Genomic DNA, 16,600 nt, shown 5'->3' on the forward strand with positions numbered 1-16,600 from the left:
CTTTTCCAGCAACACATTTCCAAATGAGATATTGTAAAAGTTGCTCGTTTTGCAAATAGATTTCCTTAATTGTTTAAATAAACTAACATTCAGACTAAAGCGGGTTCTAAACATTATAACGATGAAGGTGCATTATCAGGATTTATTTTAGAAATACTAACTGATTATAAAGAACAGAACCAAATTCTGAGAGGAGGCAGAATGGTCAGAATCTGTGTTCCCAATCACTACCAAAGAGATAAACAGTAATGAGTTCCTGCAGAAAACTTTCAGAGAATTTGGAAAAAGATTGGCAAGATCTCAAAAACAGACATTCCTAGATCAGCCTTGGTGCCATCTGCTCCTGAGTACTGGCATTGGTGGATAAAACAGAATAATGCATGTGTGTGCACACACATGGGGGAAGGTGGGAGGAGGAGAATGAGACAGAAAGAAGGCTGGAAAATTTAAGAGAAGATCACGTTTGGCAAATTTGATTTAACATGCTGGGCAGGTAACCAGGAGTGATGGGAGCTATGCTTCTGATGTGGTCTACCTGGACTTAGCACGGTTTTGATAAGGTCCCTCATGATTAAGAAAGGAAGAACCCATGGGATCCAAGGCAAAGTGGCACAGTGGATCCAAAATTGGCAGAGAAGCAAAAGGTAGATAGTGACAGTAGAGGAATGCTTCTGTGATTGGAATTCTACTTTCAATCAGATTCTGCAAGATTCAATTGAGATCCATTTTAATTAATGATTTGCACTTAAATGCAGAGGAAATAACCAAGAAGTTTACAGATGAAACAAAAATAGTTGCACTGGTATAATTAATTGCAATGGAATCGTTGGCTGGGCACAGCAATGCGAAATGAAATTCAATGTAAAAAACAGAGATAATGCACTTTAGAAGTAACAAACAAACAAGGCAAGGGACTACAATGTGAATAGGAGGAGCCTGGAAAGTACTTAAGATCTAAGAGACTTCGGTGCGCATGCCCTGAGAATTCTGAATGAAGGTCAGATAGTTAAGGTAATTAAGGCAGCATAAGCTCACCAAGAATGAAGAAGAGCTTATGCTTGAAACGTCAACTTTCTGCTCCTTGGATGCTACTTGACCGGCTGTGCTTTTCCAGCACTACACCTTTTGACTCTGAACTCCAACATCTGCAGTCCCCACTTTCTCCTAGTAACCTAGGAGGCCCAAGTTAATGCTCTGAAGACAATGTTCAAATCCCACCATGGAATTTAATTTGAATTAATAAATCCAGAATTGAAAGCTCATTTCAGCAATGTAGGATGCAAAACTATATTTGAATGTCATAAAAGTTCATCATTAAGGAAACCTGCTGTCATTACTTGGTCTGGTAAATGTGACGCCAGACCCGCAGCAATGCGCTGAAAAAATAATTTCTTGATCACAATGGGTGCCACCCCAGCAAAGAAGGATGCATTGTTGGATCTGGTACTGGAGATTGAAGTGGGACAAGTGAATCAGAATCAGTTGAGGACCATTTCAGGAACAGCAATCTTCAAATTAAGAGGTTCAGTTTCACCATGGAAAAGAAGCATTCCAAAATAAAGACACTTATGCGGTGAGAATGGATTTGTACTAGGTAAACAGGAATTACAGACTGGTAGGGAAAACTCCAACATAACATGCCTTTAAACATTGCTCAGGTAAAAGTGAAGTACATTGCGACAAGTAGAAAAGTTACAATTAATCAAGGGTAAATACTGGGCAGGGGAGTGGGTCTGGGTGGGTTACTCTTTGAAGGGTCGGTGTGGACTTGTTGGGCCTGTTTCCATACTGTAGGGAATCTAATCTAATCTAAAAACCACGCCAAGTTCCAAGAATGTCAAAAGGGAAAGATCTGAAGCAGAAAAACGTGCATGCCACAGATATCAAGTTGACAACAATAATGAGAGCAAGCCTGAATATACAATGTTCAGAGTGGAATAAGAAAAAAAAATAAGAGAAACAAAGAAAGAGACCTAAACTGACAATAGAAAGAAAGAATTCCATAAGACCTCTCTATCATATAAACAGTATAAGTATGGTGTGATCAGTGTTGAAACTGATGAAGTAGCAAAAAGAGGAAGGTAAATGCATCACACTGAGGTACTAAATTACAGTTTTATTTACTTTACCAAAGAAGGAAACGTTACAAAAGTCACAGTCAGAAGTGGCAGCAGAGCTAACCCAACAAAACAATAATAGTTGGGACATTATGTTCTGGTTGAACAGGACATCGGTGAGGACTCTTCTGGAACACTGTGTGCAGTTCTGTTCACCCAGTTATAGGAAGGATATTATTAAGCTGGAGAAGATTCAGAATAGATTTACCAGGCTGTTGTCGGTTATGGAAGTTTTGAGTTCTAAAGAAAGGCTGGATAGGCTGGGACTTTTTTCACTGGAGCATATGAGGTTGAGAGTGACCTGATAAATGTTTATAAAATAATGAGAGGGATAGACAGTTGTATTTTCCCTAAGATGGGAAATTTCAAGAGTAGGGGCCATACTTTTTAAAGGAGAGAGGTTTAGAAAAGACATGCAAAAATGTTTTACAGAGGGTGACTCACATTTGGAATGAACTGCCTGAAAAAGTGGTGGATGTGTATAATTACAACATTTAAAAGACATTTGGGTAGATACACGAATAGGAAAGGTTTGGAGGGAAATGGGCCAGAAGCAGACAGGTGGGTCTAGTTTAGTTTGGTTGGACCGAATGGTCTGTTTCTGTGCTCTATGACTCTATGACCATTTGAAGTTGATCACCCTGAGCTAACACGTTGTCCCAGCACTCTTGGATACAATCAAGGGTGGAAACTGCAGAGATATTGGTCATAATCTTCTAGTCCTCCTTGGAGACAGTAGTGATGCTACAAAATTGGAGTACTATAAAAATTACAGCGTTAAACTCTTACAAACAAGGACATGCTCATCAATAGATGTTATTGATGGGAAAGCTTTTAGAAACAATAATCCTGGGGGGAAAAAAAGTCACTCGTTCAATTGTGGAGTAATTATGGAAAGCCAGTACAGTTTTGTTGAAGGTAAATTGCGCTTAACTAATTTGTTTGAATTTTTGATGATTTAACAAATGTAGCTAATTTGGAGTAAATGAACTTCAAAGGTTTTGCTAAAAGGTTACATAATAGACTTGCAACAAACTAATAGCTAGAGAATGGACTAGTTGAATTGCTTGTGCAGACAGCCTAACATATATTTTCTCCTTCTGTGCTGTAGCCATTCTATGATTTTATTTTACTTAATGTCCTTCACATTCTAGGTTCAGAAATTCTCCCATGACAGAAACTGACTTGAGAGGTTCTTAATATGAAGTAATAGGCTAATTAAAAAAAAAAGTTCATCTACTAGTTTGAAATAAAAATAACACAAGCAAAATGCTGTCAAGAATGCTGCCATTCAAGAATAATAGGTCTTAAATGTGTTATTCCACTATAAAACGTGAAGTCACAGAAGTTTTTGCAATGAAACTATAAAATACTTTTCTCTCGAGTAACCATTCAAACATTGCACCCAATTCCAGACCTTTTTGTTAACTCTCCTTCACTTTAAGTAACAATGCTCAACATATTTGAACTTTTGTTCAGTTCTGAAGAATCTTTTTCAACTAGACATGTTAATTTTGCTTCACTCCATTCAAAGGCTGCCAAATTTGCTTATTTTTTTTAAAAGTTAGGATATTGGCACTACCGACAAGGCCTCATTTAGAGTCCATCCCTAACTCCTCTGAAGAATATGGTGCTGAGATGTTTCTCAAACAGCTGTAGACCTTGGCTGTAAGGACATCCAGTGCTTTCTATTTGTATTTCAGATTTCCCACATCTATTACCTTTTGTTTTAATTTAAGCATTTAAGGAGATAGCATGGAAATTAATGTTATAAACTTACTTCTATATCAATGTTGTTAAAGGGTCCTACTTCTTTAGTAGCTGTCATATCATTTCCTTTAGGTCCATGAATGTAGTAGTGGTATATGTGGCTAAAGATAAAGCAAACATGTTGAAATGTTTCATGAAATTGAAACTAACAATTTTAAAATTGGAAAGATAAAATGCATAATTCAGACAGAATAAATAGGTCAACAAACTGTCCGTCAAGCCTACCATGCCATGAATTCAGTTTGCTCAAGAATTCAGCCCCTTGGCTATTCTTTTACCAAAGAATTGTGATGCAAACTTTGACTTTAAAAAATACTTTGTGAAGTAATTGTCAACAATTAAAAACTGATTCAGATGGTGGATGCAGGCAATCTTTTCTTCACCTATATTTCCACGAGGTAGAAAATTTGCATCGGGCAATGCACAGAATGTTGACCACTGACTCAGAATATTTCTCAAAGTACGTGATAGATAACTTGTCAAACTTTACACAAACTTAGTCAAACAGTCGTGGAGATATACAGCACGGAAACTTGTCCATGCCGACCAGATATCCCAACCCAATCTAGGCCCATGTCCCTCCAAACCCTTCCTATTCATATACCCATCCAGATACCTTTTAAATGTTGCAATTTTACTACGCATCCACCGCTTCATCTGGCAGCTTATCCCACACTCATACCACCCTCTGCGTGAAAACACTGGCCCTTAGGTCTCTTCTATATATCTTTCCCCTCTCACCTTAAACCTCTAGTTCTGGACTCCACAACCCCAGGGAAGAGACTTTGTCTATTTATTCTATCTGTGCCCCTCATGATTCTTTTTAAGCCTCTATCAGGTCAGCCCTCAATCTCCGACTCTCCAGGCTGTTCAGCCTCTTCCTATAGCTCAAATCCTCCAACTCTGGCAACATCCTTGTAAACCTTTTCTGAACCCTTCCAAGTTTCACAACATCCTTCCACTAGGAAGACGACCAGAATTGCATGCAATAGACCAAAAGTGGCCTAACCAATGTCCTGCCGCAACATGACCTCCCAACTCCTATACTCAATACTCTGACCAATAAAGGAAAACATACCAAACACCTTCTTCACTATCCTATCTAACTGTGTCTCCACTTTCAAGGAACTATGAACCTGCACTCCAAGGTCTCTGTTTAGTAACACCCTCTAGGACCTTACCATTAAGTGTATAAGTCCTGCTAAGATTTGCTTTCCCAAAATGCAACACCTCACATTTATCTAAATTAAACTCCAACTGCCACTTCTCAGCCCATTGGCCCATCTGGTCAAGATCCTGTTGTAATCAGAGATAACCACCTTTGCTGTCCAGTACACCTCCAATTTTGGTATCATCTGCAAACTTACTAACTATACCTCCTATATTCACATCAAAATCATTTATATAAACGATGAATAGTGGTGGACCCAGCACCAGTCCTTGTGGCACTCCACTGGTCACAGGCCTCCAGTCTGAAAAACAACCCACCTCCATCACCACCCTCGGTCTTCTACCTTTGAGCCAGTTCTGTATCCAAATGGCTAGTTCTCCTTGTATTCCATGAGATCTAACTTGCTAATCAGTCTCCCATGGGGAACCTAGCCGAATGCCTTACTGAAGTCCATTTAGATCACATCCACCGCTCTGCCCTCATCACTCCTCTGTTACTTTTTTTTAAAAAAAACTCAATCAAGTTTGAGAGACATGATTTCCCACACTCAAAGCCATGTTGACTATCCCTAATCAGTTCTTGCCTTTCCAAGTACATCCTATCCCTCAGGATTCCCTCCAACAACTTGCCCACCACAAACGTCTGGCTCACCAGTCTATAGTTCCCTGGCTTGTCCTTACCACCTTTCTCAAATAGTGGCACCATGTTTGCCATCCTCTAGTCTTTTGGCACCTCACCTGTGACTATTGATGATACAAATACCTCAGCAAGGGGCCCAGCAATCACTTCCCGAGCTTCCCACAGAGTTCTAGGGTACACCTGATCAGGTCCTAGGGATTTATCCACTTTTGTGTTTCAAGACTTCCAGCACTTACTCCCCTGTAATATGGACATTTTTCAAGATGTCACCATCTAATTCCCCACATCCTTTATCTTCCATGTTCTTTTCCACAGTAAACACTAATGCAAAATACTCATGATACATTCACTTCCTCCCTCCAACTCATGAATTCATCGTGGGCAGACATTTTTACAAGATCCTTAACCCTTTCCCAATCTATCATCTTAAACTATAAAAAAACACATCAATCTCAGAGATAAGAGCAACAATTGATCTAATATCAATTGCCACTTGGAGAACAAAGATACCATCCTCATGGTATCGAAAGGCCTTTCTCGAAAGGCTTGACATCAATTTTTAGGCTATATGCCCCCTACACCACCCCTATTTCTAGACTCTTTTCTCTCCATCTACATTGTTTTGATATGTTGAAATGTTTTAAGCCAATCATCCCAATCTAAGTATCAACTTATTTTGTAGTGCCTTTCCTTGGAATTTAATCCTAAATCCAAGTATTATTTAGTAAACAAATTCCATTCTCCCGAAGGCCAACATCTCACTCCCTGAGGTTTAGTGGCCAGAACTGATCAGTGACTCCAAATGTGGCCTCCCCAGAGCTTTAAACCATGACTTCAACTGCAGGTGTAATCCATGCCTATTTACTTTTTTCCTCCTGTCTTATCCAAGGCCCCCACCTTCCAGGTGAAGCAGTGATTTACTTTAATAAATAATTTACTCAATCTAGGCCACTGTATTTGTTGCTCACAATGTGGGCACACTGGGGAGGTGAAATTGAGACAAGGCAACCACTTTACAGATATATTCTGGCTCCAAAAATGTTGAGCTTCCTGTTGCTGTCTACCACCTTCTTCCTTGGCCAACATTTCTGTCTCAGGCTTCCTGTAGTGTTTCACTAAAGCTCAACGTAAACTAGAAGAACAGCATCTCATTTTCTGCTCAGAAACTATGCAGCCTTCAGAACTGAGTATTGAGTTCGATAACTCTGGGCCTGAGCATCTCTCGCATATGCTCACCGCAGTCCCTTTCACCAACACCTGACCTTTCACCTGGGCTACAACCACAACTAACCCGTAGTCAGCTACTGATGGTTTCCATTAACAACTGTTGATTCTCCCAGGCTGACTTTTACCTATTCCTTCATCTACCCAACTGTTGCTCTCTCCCCTTGGGTTTAATTTCCACTTACTGTTTACTCCTCTCCCCACTCCATCTTCAGTATATATGCCAGTATTTCCTAGCTACAATCATTTCGGAAGAAATGTCACAGGACCCGAAACCTGAACTCTGCTTTCTCCCCACAGATACTGTCAGCCCTGCTAAGTTTTCTTTTCAGAAATTGCTTTTTGTGTTTCTGATTTCCTGCATCCTGAGTTCATTGGGTTCTTTTCTGTCAAGCTGTAAAATATTTGCTCACATAGAAATGAACTATTTAGTTAGAAAAGATAGGAAAATTAGTGTCCAACGCACAATAATCCAGAAAATATGTTGGCACATCCTATTACTCAAATAACTAAATTTCAAACTCGTAAGTTTGAGTTTCATTCTACAGCTATTCCAACCTAGAGTCCTTTTTGGAATTTACTTCACAATGACTGGTTTCTAATATTTCAGTCTATTTAATATTAGCCAAAAAAAAGGATTCATAGATTGCAACTATAGGCGACCTTTATTTATAGTGGAATCAGAAAGTTCTATTAAAACCTACAGTTCACATCAATGCAGGCATGGAGTGAAATGCTCATAAAGTTTTTTTTCTCCCAGATGAACAATTGTCACTTACGCCAATTGTCTAGTCCAGAGGTGGAAGTAGTTTTTCAGATACTGCACATGGGTCGGCTGAACTCCTGTGATAATTACTGCAGTAAAACTTTCCTTGTCTTTTTCTTCCACAATGAGACTATGCAAGAATCGTTCATCTTCACTGGTGATGTGCATTGAATCAGTTGCCTATTTTAAAAAATGCACAATATTTTGTTAAAAATGTTTCGTAAATTTGAAATACTTTACAACTATAATCTCAAAACACAGCCAGTACTTCTGCCTAAGTCAAATGTACATATGCTGTACTTGGAAACAATGTCTCATGTACAAAAACTCCTTATTATCTCCATTCTAGTGTATTAAAATTCAACCTTCCGGGTTGTCTTTCTAGAGCTCCTCGAAGTTCTTTTAACTTAAACAGTTACATAGAGTTAGCCAAATTATGCAACTGCATTAGAAATTGAATTCTTTCATTCCTCAAAAAAACTTAGGTTTCATGTTACATACATTTATCAATGGGAAAACTTCAATCTATTCACTTTAAACAGATTTCAAATGTAAATTGGAAGTTGTTGAGTGACAAACACAAAACAGAATTTACCTCATTAATTCTAATTGACGACCTCAAAAATGACCCTAAATATTACCTTTCTGTTTCGGATGAATCCACTATATATCGCTTCTTTATTTTTCTCCTTCTTTTCAAAATCATCTTTAGAAAGCATTAATTCATGCACATCTTGAGATTCAGCCGGTTTGGTTATCATCTGCAAAAAAAAAACAAATTACTCTGTTAGGACATGCAGACAGAAGCAAAAGGAATACTACACCATTTAATGTACCAAATAAATAATTATTTCCTTAAACTAATAGACGCCCCAAATTTTAATTCAGAAATGCTCAGAAATGGCTTGTGATAACAGCAGTAGTGATTTTTAAAAAACACTTAACTAAACTGCAAAAACTAAAAGATGCACTGATTTACTGATCAAAACCAAATTATACAGACTGTTCTTTATAGGCAAGACCTTCTACAATTACTGTACATTAACTTAAGAATTAATAGAATGGAAAGCAAAAATAATCAGAAATTGAATAAACATTTATTGAATTGAAATATTTATACCAAGGGCTATAAATTTTGAAACTTACTCTAGTTGATTGGCCAATGAAGAAAACTGCTTGTTTCCCACCAACACCAAAATAAGAAATGTCACTATTGAGACTGCGAGGCACCATGGGTGGACGGACATATCCTGAATGATCGCTGAGGAAACAATAAAGACAAGCTCAATTAATAATTTAAATTTCACCATTTTCCACTAACATGCTACTTCACTAAGTTCGATACAAGTAAGTGGCCTTCTGTGCCATTTTAAACGGCACTTACGAGTTAGCTCTATTGCAGTGGCTCTGGAGTCACGCATAGGACTGGTCAGTTAAGGATAGCAATGACCCATGGGAGTTTTTAAAACATCCTAAAGTTCACATTTATTATTACTAGTATCACACCAACTAATTGAATTTAAATTTGTCCAGGCAAGCTTGAATGCATGACACTAATTAATGTCTGTAATGGACATTTAACATGGTCAATACACATAACCTACGCAAGACGAGATTACAGGAAGACTCTACTTCTCAACATTGTCCCTCGCCTCAGGCATGGTGACCCTCAGATTAAACTACCACCAGTCATCTCTCTCTACTGAGAGTACCATTGTCTGGTAAAGACAGTGGCAACTTACCTTTACCTAATGATTCACTGTTTTAGGTAAGACATATACAATTGAAGTTTTGATAGCCTGTCCTAAATATTTTAAATAGTTATTATCTTTCATAATAAAACAAACATTCTTGTTTAATAAAGCTAAACATCTTCTCAAAACTCTATAACAAACATTGTTTAATTATGAAGTCGTCTTTAATTTTTAAACAAAAATATGTTTGTCAAAAGTATCCAGTATGAATAAACCAGAAATAAGCTTGCAAGAACCACTATGTGAGAAGGAAGACAGAGTAGCAAGAATAAGCATGTGCCCCTTAGAAGCAAAGAAAACTATTAGTGGGAAATGAAGGAAGGGTCAAGATATTAAACTAGTGCTTCATATTTACTGTCATTAAACATTCCATAGCAGGAAACTAAGGACCTAGTAAAAAATACTTCATTTTAAAATAAACTCTGGAGAAATTAATGACACTAAGTTTACAAATCCCCTGGACCAAAGTACCTATATTTTAGGGATTGAGAAAAAGTGGCTACGAGGATAATCGACAAATTGATTTTAATCTTCCAGAATTCCAAAGATTGTATAACAGTTTCTATGATTGCAAGATAACTTATTACTTACGAAAGGATCAAGGCTGAATAACAGTGTTATATTCAGTTAGCATGACATCAGTTTTTGAGATTGTAACTCGCAGAGCTTATTAGGAGGAAACTGAAAATATCTGGATTTGCAAAAAAATTCATGAAAATGTCAGACGAGAGGTTATTACCAATAATTTGGGCTCATAGGATTGGAGGATTTGGATGAGCATGTTTGTATCCAGGAAACAAACCTTTCAATGTCATCATCTGTTCTGGTGAACTTGGAAAGTCGATAGACAGCCCAGTTATTAAGCTGCTTGGATGTCATTCCCCTCCCGTTGTCAATTACAGCAACTGCTGATTTACCTTGTGATTCATCAAACAACTAAAAAGGAAAAATAGACCATTAGTATTAGATTCTGTGAAAAATCTGCAAAGCATTAGAAATAGACAAAAAGTATTAGTCAGTTTCTGATGGAATTGTGTCCAAGAGTTTAAGACCAAAAGTAAACTGCAGGTGAGACAGGACTGGATACTGAATTATTGCAAACTAGAGTTCAATCCCTGCATGATTTGTCATCAAATGTTACAATACACGAAGTGTACTCGTTCTTTTGAAGAGCGATAAGTCTCCAGATGTTGTCATGTAATCCTGAAAATTTTTCCACAATACTCTTCACTTTTATTTTTATATTTCCATTATAAATACCTATATCCATTTTTATTGGAAGTTGCCTGTACTAACTCATCATTCAGTTATTGGGCCACTCTCCTATTTCTATAGGCAGGAGTGTTCAACTCCAGTAAGAAAAGTAATTACAGGCAGTTTCCATCACATTGTCGACCTACAAAATTATAATTAAAGAGGTTGACAGGAAGTACACAACTTTGTTATGTTACTCACCAGTCGGACCTGTATATTGCGAATTCCTTTGTTATTGGCTGTTGCAGATAAGGAATTATCTATCAATTCAGCGAAGGCAAATGCTGTTTATTAAAAATAAATGGTTAATTGTGTTTGGCCCCTCTATAGTAAAGCTACATTCCAATCAGAGTAATTCAAGTTCTAATCGAGATAGAACACTCTCAATTTGGAATTATTACATAAATTTTATGATGCAAGGTATATACTTACGTAATGGAGTCTGTCCTTCACTGGCATAGTATTCATACATTCCACTTTTAACCAACGTATCATAGTGAGGAAGAAAGTCAATTCGCTCCCTTGTGGCTGAGGGCAGTATTTGGTCGACTGAGTTAAGTATATATAAGGTGATGCCATCTTTGACACTTTTCTCTAAGTTTGAAAAGAACATAAAACAATTTGATACAGTCAGTTCTGATATAATAACATGATAGGCCACGTGAAAATTCACAGTCTGCAAATCACGGTCTAAATTCTTCAACCACGTTATAGCACAAATGACTGTACATTCCCAATAAATATACAGCAACTTAAAATTATATGTACAGCAAAAAGAAACCCAAAAAATTCACTGCTCCAATGAATCCAAATATTTTCTTATTCAAATATTGTTAGGTAATCAATACTATAAGGCAGAAATTGTAAACAGTAACATGAAGCAAAACAAATTCTGTGCAAAACATCTTGTTCAAGTATTATCTTAATATGCAATATGCTGCTAAATTGGTATTTTGCAAAAGATAATGTAAAACTACTCGAAGAGGTTAATCACAGTATGTTTGGTCTGCATCTGATGCACTCTGAAGTTGACAGCTTTCAGAAAGATGACATTTAAAAACAAAACTATATTGGAGAACTTGATTTAAAATAAATCATTTAAAATAAATACAGTTGGTTACTTTTTTATCTTTATGACAATAGGTCTTGCTACCACTGAGGCGGGAGAAGTACATTGTTATTATCATCCAGCAACTCCATGAATTGCAACATAAAAAGGAAAATACTTTTCCCATCACCAAAATGGTCAATTAAACACCAAACCTAAACAGCTTTTAAATATAAAGATCCATTTTTTAAAAATAAATTAATATAATTGCTTTTATTAAGAAACTTAATCAATGAAAATGCAATAAGTAGTTAACACTCACAGCCAGGATTACAAAAGGATAAATGCCTATTCCTTTAAATAACCCAAAACAGACACACTTCAAAAAACGTGTTCTTTAGCCAACACTTTAAAAAAAAACCTAATTCTAGCCATTAGAACTATTCTTAAAGGCAGAAATGATAAGGCAAAGGACAGACAAGTCCAACATCTGTCACGTGATCAAGGCAAATTGAGCTTGCTTAGAAAATACAATTTGAAATATCCATTCAACCACTATTTCAGAAGATTAAACAGATTTCATGCTGAATTCAGCAGAAGTGCAAACCCCCAAGTACTTCAGAACCAGAAGTCAATGCCACAATTTATGTGGGTAGGCAGACTGCCGTGCGTAAAATCTCAGAGCAGCCAAGTACACACACAGACGAGGGAGATCACTGGCCCAACATCATGATAAATATGATGGCTTAACAAAGCCACCAAAAATCTTAATTAGTCTTTGAATGACTGCTTTCCAGGGTAGAGAAAGCTCACATTAAGATCCCTCAGTAAGAAGTGAAAGCTATTTATTGTGACACTTAAGTTTAACAAAACGGTAAAAGATTTCTAATTTATGTAACTTAAACTCCAACCTATTTAAAACTTCCACCAGACAAAAAGAAATATAAATATAATGAATGGAAGAAAAAACAATAGTCAGAAGAGTTGTATCACCAACCAAAAATCACAGAACTAGATGGAGTTGATTTCACAATTATCAAAACTTCAGAGATGCCTTAATGCTATCTGCATAGCAGTGATCAGTCTGTAATTCACAGGTTTCTGGATTGGACCCATGATCCTTTTTGTCCCTTTAGGTTTTTCTGTACTTTCAGCACAAAATCAGAGTTAGTCACTTTACAAAAAGGGATGGGGAAAAATGTGGCTTCCTCGCTTCACTTTGTCTTATTCATTCCATTCAGAGCCTATGTTAAACGGCAACTTGATTAATCAGTAGCTTGTTGCCATGCTGAGTTCTCCTGGACCCATAACAAATGTTATCCTGACTGGGCTAAATGTCCCTAAAAAACAGTAACTTCCATACTCTTATTAGCTTCACACATTTTCCCGAAGTTACAAACATTTGCTTGTAATTTTCCTCATATTCAGGCAATAGTCCAAAAACTATTTTACAGTACAAAACTTGAAATTGACCCTTTTTCTAAAATCTTTCCCCGTAATCTTTCAAAATCTAAGTCCTCTAAAAAATATTAACTATGAAGGTTCATCAGTCTTTAGATATTTACTTGAGAAAGCTACATTAGTTTTGAACCAAGTATTATATAGTTTAGCACAAGATATCATTTCAGGATCTGTTACTTATAGTTGCTACATACTCTCACTGTGGTCAGTTATATCAGACTTTAAAGCATTCAATACAGCAAGGTCATCACACATGATAATGCGTTGTACTCAGCCAGGCAATGAGATGAAAGATGCTATATTACGTAAAGTCCGATCAGAGCATCCAACCAAAACATAAATGATATTGGAACAAACTTACCAAAGTTTTGACTTTTAATTTCTTTCCTATTTGTCGTTGTAATTACAAAATTATTTCCTGCAGTAATATCAAAAGCCTGAAAAACAGAACAAAAGCTGCATTCAGCACACAAATAGCCAGTTTACTTCCAAGTTCCTTCAGTCGTCAAATGAAAATTTGTGGGAAACCTCACAACCTTTAAAGAGTAGCTGGATAAGCCTTGAATGTTGATATTTCAGTTGCTGTGGACCAAGTGCAGATGCAGAGTAGACTTAGTTGGTGCAGAGTCAATAGGCCTCTTCTTTACTATTCAATGAAGTACACCTTCCAAACACCAAAGACGTAACCTTGCTTGATGGATCAATGAAAGCTGTATGTTGATCATGCGTATGCATGGTCACACTCATCCCACAATTTTTTTTTTTAAGAAAGCATAGTGGCATAAGTAAATGTGTGGCTCAAAGACTGGTGTGACAGCAATGGGTCCCGATTCACAGCACACTGGCACCAGTACTGAGAAAAGACAGAGCTGTTCCACAGGCATGGGTTTCATAGGGTAGGCAACAGCCTCGTGTTATTATTGCTGGGCTGTAAACCCAGAGACCCAGGTAATGCTCTGGGGATCTAAATTTGAATGTCCCGTGGGAGCTGGTGGCATCTTAAGTTAAGAGTTTGGTGAGTCCATTGTTGACTGCTGAAAAAGCTCACCTGGTTCACTAATGTACTTTAAGAAAAGAAACTGCCATCCTTATCTGGTCTAGCCTGTGTGACTTCAGACCCATAGCAATGTGATTGACTCTTTAGAGATGGGCAATAAATGCTGGCCTAGCCTGCAATGATCTCATTCCATGAACGAATATTTTAAAAAACATTGAACCACATAACTAGGATTGTATTAATTTTAACTAATTTTAGTGGGGAGGGAGGGTTACATTGAAGGGAAGTCCCAAACAAGTCAGACAGCAGAGGAACAGGATAGTGAAGAGGATAAATTGAAGCAATGGAATGAAAGGGTAGAAGATCTACACAAAGAAAGATCATTTAAATATAGAGAAACTCATAAAAATGCACCATAGAGCAATCAGTATGTTCTTGTGCATTAAACATGAAACATTACCATGTGGTTAGTGCAAGTGACTAAGCAGGAAAATAAAATTTTAGATTATACTGTTAAGGTATTGGAGTTTAAATATAGGGAAGTCTTTTTACAACTGTTTAGGGTGTTGGTGAGACTGTATCTGGAGAATGTTGTGTATAGTTTTGGTCCCTATATTCAAGGAAGGATATATTCACATTAGGGCAGTTCAAAAGAGGTTAACTATGTTAATTCCTGGGATTTAGGATTGACATATGAACAGCTAAACAGGTCTGGCCTTTATTCATTAAAGTTTTAAGGAACGAGGGTTGACTTTATTGAAGCACACAGGACTTGAGGGGACTTGTCAGGGTAGCTGTTGAGATGACATCTCTGCCAGTGTGAAAGTCTCAAAGTAGAGGGTACAGTTACAGAATTAGGGGACATTCACTTAAAATTGAGGTGCGAAGAAATTTCTTTCCCAGAGCATGAAGAATGACTGAAATTTTCTAACCCAGAAGTAGTTAAAGGAGGTGGATAGATCTTTAAAGTATCATGGAGTTAATGGTACAAATGAAGAGTTGAGGCATGGGACAGAGCAACCACGATCTTGTCAGGCTTGAGGGGCCAAATGGCCTACTCCTGCTTCTATTTTTTGTGTTCTAATGGAATGTTTACAGAATGCTGGATTCAAGCAATGCCTGCTAGGGTATTTCACTTCCACATGATGCTCAGAGCTACACCGTATTACCTGTCCATTGAGGCATCTATTAAACCACTTTATGTACCTGTCTCACTCGTTTAAGGATATGCAGGCCAAGATCCTTCTGATCTCAATGCTTCCCTCGGCCCTACCATTCATCATGTATTTCCTTGCCTTGTTTGCCCTGCCCAAGTGCATCACCTCACACATACCCAAATTGAATTCCATCTGCCACTGATCAGCCCATCTCAACAGCCATTTACATTATCTTGTAATCTCAGGCCATCTTCCACATGATATACTATCCTACCAATTTCATCATCAGCAAACTGATTGATCAACCCTCCTACATTCAAGCATTATATATACCACAAACAAGTGCCCCAACACTTATCCCTGCAGAACCACACTGGACAGAGGGTTACAAAAACACCCCTTGACCATTAGCCTCTACTTTCTTCCATTCAGCCAATTTCAGATCCAATTAGCAAAGTTTCCTTGAATACATGGGCTCTTACACTTAGTGTCCCTGCAAGATCTTATCAAAAACCTTGAAGTCCAACAGATGAGTCAAGTGCATTGCTTTCATTTGCATAATGGGTTACCTCTACAAAAAATTCAATGAAGTTGATCAGACATGACCTTCCACTTACAGTCATAGAGGCTTAGAGATGTACAGCATGGAAACAGACCCTTCGGTCCAACCCGTCCACGCCGACCAGATATCCCAACTCAATCTAGTCCCACCTGTCAGCACCCAGCCTATATCCCTCCAAACCCTTCCTATTCATTTACCCATCCAAATGCCTTTTAAACGTTGCAATTGTACTAGCCTCCACCACACCCTCTGGCAACTCATTCCATACATGTACCACCCTCTCTTTTATATCTTTCCCCTCTCACCCTAAACCTATGCCCTCTAGTTCTGGACTCCCCGACCCCAGGGAAAAGACTTGGTTTATTTATTTATCCTGTCCATGTCCCTCAATTTTGTAAAGCTCTATAAGGTCACCCCTCAGTCTCCGACGCTCCAGGGAAAACAGCATCTCCCTGTAGCTCAGATCCTCCAACCCTAGCAACATCCTTGTAAATCTTTTCTGAACCCTTTCAAGTTTCACAACATCTTTCCGATAGGAAGGAGACCAGAATTGCACACAATATTTCAACAGTGGCCTAACCAATGCCCTGTACAGCTGCAACATGATCTCCCAACTCCTGTACTCAATACTCTGACCAATAAAGGAAAGCATACCAAACGCCTTCTTCACTATCCTATCT

The 16,600-nt window shown here is 37.8% G+C and overlaps 1 protein-coding gene across 2 annotated transcripts in view; it reads right to left on the reverse strand.

Moving 5' to 3' along the window:
* smchd1 (structural maintenance of chromosomes flexible hinge domain containing 1) overlaps positions 1-16,600 on the reverse strand; it is a 129,671-nt gene that overhangs the window by 111,507 nt on the left and 1,564 nt on the right. For both annotated transcript variants that reach the window (XM_043688218.1, XM_043688217.1), the window contains exons 2-9: positions 13,566-13,641; positions 11,128-11,289; positions 10,897-10,979; positions 10,244-10,377; positions 8,834-8,948; positions 8,329-8,448; positions 7,701-7,867; positions 3,898-3,988 (exon numbers count right to left, since the gene is read on the reverse strand). In XM_043688218.1, coding sequence (XP_043544153.1) covers positions 3,898-3,988; positions 7,701-7,867; positions 8,329-8,448; positions 8,834-8,948; positions 10,244-10,377; positions 10,897-10,979; positions 11,128-11,289; positions 13,566-13,641 — 948 coding nt within the window. The remainder of the gene's footprint in view (positions 1-3,897; positions 3,989-7,700; positions 7,868-8,328; positions 8,449-8,833; positions 8,949-10,243; positions 10,378-10,896; positions 10,980-11,127; positions 11,290-13,565; positions 13,642-16,600) is intronic.

Source organism: Chiloscyllium plagiosum, chromosome 4, assembly GCF_004010195.1.
Source record: "Chiloscyllium plagiosum isolate BGI_BamShark_2017 chromosome 4, ASM401019v2, whole genome shotgun sequence".
NCBI classification, from domain to species: domain Eukaryota; kingdom Metazoa; phylum Chordata; class Chondrichthyes; order Orectolobiformes; family Hemiscylliidae; genus Chiloscyllium; species Chiloscyllium plagiosum.